The sequence below is a fragment of the Augochlora pura genome, unplaced genomic scaffold, assembly GCF_028453695.1.
Source record: "Augochlora pura isolate Apur16 unplaced genomic scaffold, APUR_v2.2.1 APUR_unplaced_308, whole genome shotgun sequence".
Classification (NCBI taxonomy): domain Eukaryota; kingdom Metazoa; phylum Arthropoda; class Insecta; order Hymenoptera; family Halictidae; genus Augochlora; species Augochlora pura.
Window position 1 is genome coordinate 1 of NW_027583298.1, and position 7,799 is coordinate 7,799.

The 7,799-nt window shown below is 48.6% G+C and overlaps 1 protein-coding gene across 1 annotated transcript; it reads left to right on the top strand.

The window, feature by feature from the left end:
- The first annotated feature begins 695 nt into the window (after positions 1-695).
- On the top strand, positions 696-6,449 carry Hex-a (Hexokinase A). Its single transcript, XM_078195456.1, has 6 exons — positions 696-982; positions 1,079-1,434; positions 1,693-1,792; positions 2,201-2,555; positions 2,969-3,239; positions 3,367-6,449. The coding sequence occupies exons 1-6, from the start codon at positions 874-876 to the stop codon at positions 3,442-3,444; spliced, it is 1,269 nt and encodes a 422-aa protein (XP_078051582.1). The 5' UTR covers positions 696-873; the 3' UTR covers positions 3,445-6,449.
- Positions 6,450-7,799: the final 1,350 nt, after the last annotated feature.

Consider the following 7,799-nt stretch of genomic DNA (forward strand, 5'->3'; position numbering starts at 1 on the left):
CCGTGTGTTATAAGTTCTGATAAAAATAGTTAAGTTCAAGGTCCGTCTAAAGTCGCTACGCCTAAGATCATCGAAATCGAAGAGGCTTTCTTGGTGAAAGGACGGCTATGACAAGCCTTCGGTATTGTTTTTAACAATAACGATAAAAATATCGAATAGATTGCGGTTCCGTTGCTTCGAACAATCTTACTCCGAAAGCTCATCTAAACTCCACGTGGGAGCTTAATTAACGAATCGCGCAATGATCAAAGGCAACCCTAGGGAATCTCCAAGTAGCTGGTACTCCAAGTACCCGCAATTTAACCACATCCTATCATTTCCAGAATTATTTCTCCTGCGGCTTCCACGTCCTCTAATCGGTAGCCTCGCGACCTCGACCACGATCGCGAGATCCTTCTCTCGCATTAAAAAAAAAATCAATGATTCGCGCTCCCGTTAATTGCGCGAGTCTTTCGCAAAGAACCAGCGTCGAGGGAGGAGAGAAACGGCAATAAAAAACTGCGCCAGCAAAATGATAAAGAAACGCGATCGACGAGGAGGGAATTCCAGGGCATTGTTCACCAATCTGGTCGAGACGACGGTGCTTGTCTGTCGGGGAAATGCTTAAATAATGACAATATCTTTGTCTGTGCCCCCCCCCCCCCCCGCCCCCCACTTTCCCGGCTATCTACGTACATATTGAGTGCGGTTATGCAACATATGCAGCTGCGCGGACGACTCCGATATAGATAACACATTGGGGAACCGTTCAAGGTCCTCTCGCAACGCTGTGTGTTACGTGGTCGACGGTCGATAACAAGATTTTCGTTTCGTTCGCAGATAAAGGACATCTGCAAGGATCTCGTCCTTTCGGATGATCAGCTGCGCAAGGTCATGGAGAGGCTCGACAACGAGCTCAACCGGGGTCTTAACAAAGCCACCCACAAGGATGCCATCGTCAAGTGCTTCACGACCTACGTACAGGACCTTCCAAACGGCACCGGTAAGGACAATGATTTTTTCTTTTTTTCAAAGATTTGAAAAGTTTCCTGTTAAGCCGTTCGACATGTTCTAAGACCGAAACACGCGTTGTTCGCAGAGAAGGGTAACTTCCTGGCCCTGGATCTGGGCGGCACAAACTTCAGGGTACTCCTGATCACTCTGGAGGGCATGAACTTCGACATGAAGAGCAAGATCTACGCGATACCGCAGTCCCTGATGCTGGGAACCGGCACGCAGCTCTTCGACCACATAGCCCAGTGTCTGGCGTTGTTCGTGAAGGATCTGAACCTGCAGGACCAGCTCCTCCCCCTCGGCTTCACCTTCAGCTTTCCGCTGACCCAGGAAGGGTTGACGAAGGGTTACCTCGTCCGGTGGACCAAGGGGTTCAATTGCAGCGGCGTGGTGGGCGAGGACGTGGTCGCGCTTCTCGAAGCGGCGATAAACAGAAGAAACGTGAGTATCGAACGTCAAAGGACTCCGCTCGTCTTGTCGAATTTTTGCGTAGCTAAAACGACTCCGACAACTAATCGTCGCGTTGCTGTCTCGCGGTCGATTCATCCGCGGACTGTTCTTCGAATCGACCGACAATTTCGCGTGGAATTACGAAACAACGGAACACGGGAACAATGACGCGAACGTAAATTGGTCGCGTGTGCAGATAATAGGGAATAATTGCGGTGTACACCGTGGTAATTTCGATTTGGTCCGCAGGACGTTAAAATCGACGTGTGCGCTATTCTGAACGACACCACCGGCACGCTGATGTCGTGCGCTTGGAAAAACAGGAACTGCCGTATTGGATTGATCGTCGGTGAGTACACAATTAATCGACGAAAGGCTCGAGTTGGTTCTGTCGAAAGAAGGAAGAGACACGGGACTCGAGGCAAATGTGCACTTTGTCCGAATGTGCTCGGCTGTTTTGACAGATGACGTTTCTGAAAATGTTTCGGCGATTCATTCGAGCACATATTCCAATAAAAATTGCAAGAAATTTAAATAAACCCAATCACGTGATTGTTACGAAACAATATACATTAAGTTATCTGTAGCTCTAGTGGTAAAATCAATTTGCAAGCTCGCATTGTCGAATAAGATAATAATCGGATTCATAATACACTCATTAGCCTCGACGAAGTATTGAAAATAGAATTTCGACGCGACGTTGTCAGGAGAAATTTCGTAATGCTAATTGAACTTGCATCATTCTTTATGCGCTCAGGTACGGGATCCAACGCCTGCTACGTCGAGAAGGTGAAGAACGTGCAATGCGCGATTCCCGGGAATTACGTGCCAGAAAAGCCGCACATGCTGATTAACACCGAATGGGGTGCTTTCGGCGAGGGGGGCGTCCTCGATTTCGTCGTGACGGAGTTCGATCAAGCGATCGACGACCAGTCGATCAACAAGGAGAAACAGCTGTTCGAGAAAATGATCTCCGGAATGTACATGGGCGAGTTGACGAGGTTGGTCCTCGAGAAGTGCGTCGACGCCGGTCTGCTCTTTGGCGGCAAGTCGGCCCCCGATCTCAAAAAGCGTGGCAAATTCTTCACCAAATACGTTTCCGAAATTGAAAAGTGAGTGCCAACCATAATTGCGATCCGACGAATTTATTTTTCCTTGTCAGCGTGATAGGAAGGAAGATTTGATATTTGCGTGATGACAAAAATTTTTGCCCACAAAGACAATTTGAAGCTCTTAAACAATATCATTTAAATTGTTAAAATTGAGTTAAAGATGCGTTTAGCAGCGCAAACTCCGGAAGACTATTAACGATGGTAAAATAACTATTAACAACTTGCAATAATTTTTGCTCGTAGCAGTCTGCACTGTGACATAAGTTAATTAGCGCATTAGTATCTTCTGTTTGATTGAGATTTGTTTAATTATCTCTAATTAAATGGAGGCGTTGACGAGGGAAAATTGTGTACACGTATGCGCAAGTAGCCTTCTTCGAAACTGGTGTTAATAAAATATTGTTCCTTTTCAGCGATCCCAAAGGCAAATACACGAATTGCCGCGAGGTTTTAGCGGAGTTAGGTATACGAAACGTGAGCGATCAGGATTGCGAGAACATCAGGTACGTTTGCTCGGTAGTGTCGAGGAGGGCGGCGCATCTTGCCAGTGCCGGCATTGCCACCCTTCTAAACAGAATGGCGGAGGACCATGTCACGGTCGGCATCGACGGTTCGGTATACAGATTTCACCCACACTTTCACGATCTTATGACCGAAAAGATCAGTCAGCTACAAAGTCACAAGGTGAGCGAGTTAATTCCTCTTTTTTGGCTGTGAAAAAAAAATTTTATTTCGATTAACTTCTCGATAGAATCGCGAGGCTATGTTCTTTGAGACCGACGTAAAAATTGACATGTTTCTTTGTTCGCAGTTCGACCTGATGCTGTCAGAGGATGGTAGCGGACGTGGTGCAGCGCTGGTCGCCGCAGTGGCCGCGTCGAATCGGTGAAGATAACGGCTGTGCCGAGTCTACTCAAAACCAGTTTAAATTAAGTTAGACACTGTGACAACTACGACACGGAAACACAGAACACTTACAGACGCATACACGCGCATGCATACCACATAAATACACAGACACACACACACACACACACACACACACACACACACACACACACACACAATCGATAACACAGAGACAAGAATGCTTGAGAGAAAAATGTCACGCATATATGCGCCGAGGATGGAAAGAAAACGTCGCGGTGAGCTAGGCGAGGAAACTTGTGAATAAAGTATGATCGCGAGCGAAATTGTGTGCGAGAGAATCGTGTGCGAGAAAGAGAGAGAGAGAGTATGCGTGAGCCAGAATGATAGCGGTGAAGAAATTGTACAGCATAGAAACGGAACGAAGAAGGAAAAAGAGTGGATACGATGGAGCAGCGTGCACTCGTTTGTACATAGTAGACCGAAGAGAACGTAGCCTAGATCGTGTCGAGGATCGTCGTCGATCGTTGTGAATCGACGTCAGGACGTCGACGATTAACTCACGGTTCGACATTCTTCGTTACCGCGAATCGCAACATCGAGCAAGAGCGCAGACCTCCAGGCGATTTGACTGGTGGAAGGGAGAAATCGAACAGTGCCGCACTGCTACAAATTCGATTTGATATCGATGTCAGCCTTGAAACCGTACGGGTGGCCACGTTCGAGAAACACCAAAACTACTGCCAGAGATGCAGCCAGATCGCGAAGGAGCGGATTGCAAAGGTACAGGTGTCGCGCGAATTTCGCGAAGTTCGCCGAGGCGAGAACGACGCTTTCAGCGGCGAGGTACCCGAAGAGGACGACGATCTTCCCGCAGGAACGCCCAAGACAAACGGTGATTCGACGTGGAAAGGGTTAACTCTTCCGTTTCGCGTGTTCGGCGAGGTGGACAGAGAAAACGGACGGATCCTTGGTTCGTAAATTGTTTGTGTCGTCGATCTAATCCTACGAGCTATGTGTAATATTTTAGCGTGCAGAGAGTGCGTGACGAGAGGTTGAACGAAACGAGGAACGCGCGGAGCGAATGCGTGAGAGTGAAAGCGTGCATGTGCGAATATTGCGTGCGGATTAGCGAGTGTTTTGCAACAGTTTATTAGAAGAAAAGAGTAGTACCGTTTTAAGGGATTAGACGGTTTGAAGTATTTTTAGATTTATAGGCCACGGTCGCGCCCGAAAACACGTGTTCTTTGGACGCCCTTATTTTGCTCTTGTTACGAAAGGCGATCTACGATTTTTCTCAGCCGTAGCTATTCGTCCCGAGAACGATCTCTCGACGCGCCGACTATCGCAGCCTGAGACTTAAACGGAAGCGCACCCAGTCGAACAGAAACACACAAAAAAGAAAAAAGAAAAACGAAGAAGACGGACACCGTAAAAGCTAGCACAATTTATGCCCCGTTGCTACCTCGCGCCGAGGGCGATCGATGGAGAGGATCGTTTCGATTAGACCGCGGATTTTACGCATTTACGACAAATGTCTCTGGCTGAAATATTAAATTGTGAACGCGTATGAATTTTATAATACAGTCGTACTAGTTTCAATTTGTTATAACGATCGAAAGAAACAATTTTTATCTCGTTTCCAATCCTCGCAATCGTCTTGGACAATTTCTATTTCGCATAAAGATCCGCGGTCTACTTTAGATCGTCGCCAAGCCTTGATTAGAAGAGCGTCGAACAACGAAGATCGCTTCGTCGGTCCCGCCCCGGAGGGGATCTTTAAACGAACAATCTGGGACCCGGACGATCTCGGAGATCTCTCCATCGGTGCTCGGATAAATCGCGCGCGCGTGTCCCTCCTCCCGACGAAAAACCGGCGTCGACGACGTGAGCCGAGTGATGCAACCCTGCATCTAATTTTGATCGGCGATCGCTATTCGAGCCGTGTTCCTATTGCGAAACGGAGGAAAGGATCGGTCGCGCGCGATCGCGCCGCGGCTCGGCCCGGGAGGCGAGCGCGTTCCATGTAACCGTTATTGTCGTCGTTAACGATAAAGCATCGCGACAGCGATAAAAAAGAAAAGGAGAACCGAGCGTACACGGTGGTAGACGCGTCTACCTGTCGGAAGGAGACGGCCGTGTTCTCCTCGCGAGTCCGACACTCGAGATCTCCGCGGTTCCCCGCGCGATCGCGCCTCCACGGTTGGTTCTCCCCGTGTGCCCTACACCCCACGGGAATCGTGATCATCGGATCATCATCGATGCTGCGACGACTGTGGCGACTGAAGGCGGTGAGTACTCTCGCCCGAGCGAACGGCTGTGAACCGATATCGCACGATCACGACGCTCCGAACCCACGTGAGAGTCGTTTTCACTATAGGATAGTTAGGCAGAGAGTGCTATAGGAGTGCCGACGCGGAGCCGCGCATGCCGCGAGCGCGCGCGCGCGCGCCGTGGCGTATTTTACTAAATGGTTAAACAAGATAAACGAGAAAAACGCATACGTGCGGGAAAAAAAGGCCAGAGAGACCGGAGAGGTTTGAAACGGCGGAACAAAAATATACGAGGAGAACTATTATATGTACATCGGAGAGATGTACGGAGAGACACTCGAGATTCCTACGTCGCGGCATCGTTCTTTTTAGTCGAGCATCGAACTACTCTTCTAGGTTGCGTAAGAAAAATCAACAGCTCCGAGAGACGCGATATCCGTTACCGTCCGAGAGAGAGAGAGAAGTTCGCGCGGTTGCCGGAATCGTTTCTGCATGCCGGCTAATGTCGCCGATTAGCGAGCGAAACTGCGCGGCGTTCACGGCGATCGGATAAAAATTCCGGACGACGATATTGTCGCCTTGGATAACACCCGATCTCTCCGATAATTGTTGAAGGAGAAACCGATCGACTCCTCGGCGGCGGGGCATCGCCGCTTTCGGAGCGTCGCGACTTTTTTTACAATTAACAAAATGGTTAATGTTGTTGAGATGTGTACATGTTGAAGGTGCAAAATAAAAATTATCGTAAATCCCATTTATTTTCGCCGTTCGCGGCCGATCTGTTTACCATCGCGGAAAGGACGCAGCCTTGTGAATAAAGTATACGACGGTCGGAGGCGAATCTGTCGCGAGGCGAGAAGCAATAATTGCTTTCTATCGATAGATAAGTCAGTGAAACACTTTAGAATCTTTATCAAGGATCGATGAATCGGAGAACTTTATCGCGTCATTGAGATCTTGTTAAAAAAATGTCCTTGCGGTTTAAATTTTTATAAGAATCGTCGAGGAAGAGTTCTAATTCGAGCAGACATTTGTAAGAGCAGTAAAGAATAGGGAAAACATTGTAATTAAAATTATTAAAAGAAGATATTTTTATTTATCTTCTATCTGAAGAAGATATTACTTTCTTAATAGTAGTCCAAACGGGTTCAGATTTCGAAAACATCCGGCTACGACGGAAATCTCCAGGAAATTGTGTCCTACCCCGAGAGTCAGGTGAATTTAAGCCTGCCTAGTTCATCGTACCAGCGTTCGTGCCTCGAGCGAGCGATACGCGACGTTTTTCGACGAATACATATTCAAGGAGAATCCTGAATATTCAATAACACGACATTGCAGTTCCAAACCGCAGTTACGACACCGACAATTCCCGCTTCTCCCACCAGATGGTTCGCACGTGACTCGGTTTTCTTGAAACTCGGCGGAAACAAAAGGAAGTTTCGACAATTGCCGAGCCCGGGGCCGAGCGGCTTTGCGAGCAATATTCGCGATAACGTTTGCCAATTAGTTCCTATCGATAAGATCAATTAATAAACCGCGATCGGAATGGTTTGCGCGTTTTTTCCCCACCAACTTCGCAGCTGCAAAGGTCACCGCATCTGTTTCCGCCGCTGTCGCCCCCTGGCGGACATTGCGGAGAACCACGGCACGTCAAAGCCGCAAAGCAACGCTGTCGCAGGGACAGTAAGCGATTGCACGGGGAATCGCGAGACAGCGAACGATGGAAAATTATGCGGAACCGCGGCGTCACCGCGCAAGAAGGCTCGTCCGTGGCAAGGCATAACCGGCGAGGATCGACGCGAACGTGAATTAAAATGATTAGCGGCATTCAGGTCGCGCTGAAGAATGCCATTGACGTGGTGAGTGATAAGCCCTTCCTAACTGATAAGCTTCTCGCCGATTCCCGCAGTTTGGCACGTTCCGCCTACGTTTCCCCTCGAAACGAATCGACCGTGTCCCCGGCTTCCTCGTCCTGAAATTGATCATTGTAAACAAGATGGATTTAAGGTAGTCCCGATCGATCGGCGTCGCACGCGTTACGTCGCTGCTCCGCACCGCCGTCTCACGTCCCTGTGTATTTATTTACGTTCCACCTATCGATCTG

Bases quoted from the DNA above. Each gene is read 5' to 3' on its own strand.
- Hex-a (XM_078195456.1), top strand. From the start codon at position 874: ATGGAGAGGCTCGACAACGAGCTCAACCGGGGTCTTAACAAAGCCACC. The intron at 1,435-1,692 runs GTGAGTATCGAA...TTTGGTCCGCAG, and splicing joins CGGCGATAAACAGAAGAAAC to GACGTTAAAATCGACGTGTG. The intron at 1,793-2,200 runs GTGAGTACACAA...TTATGCGCTCAG, and splicing joins CCGTATTGGATTGATCGTCG to GTACGGGATCCAACGCCTGC.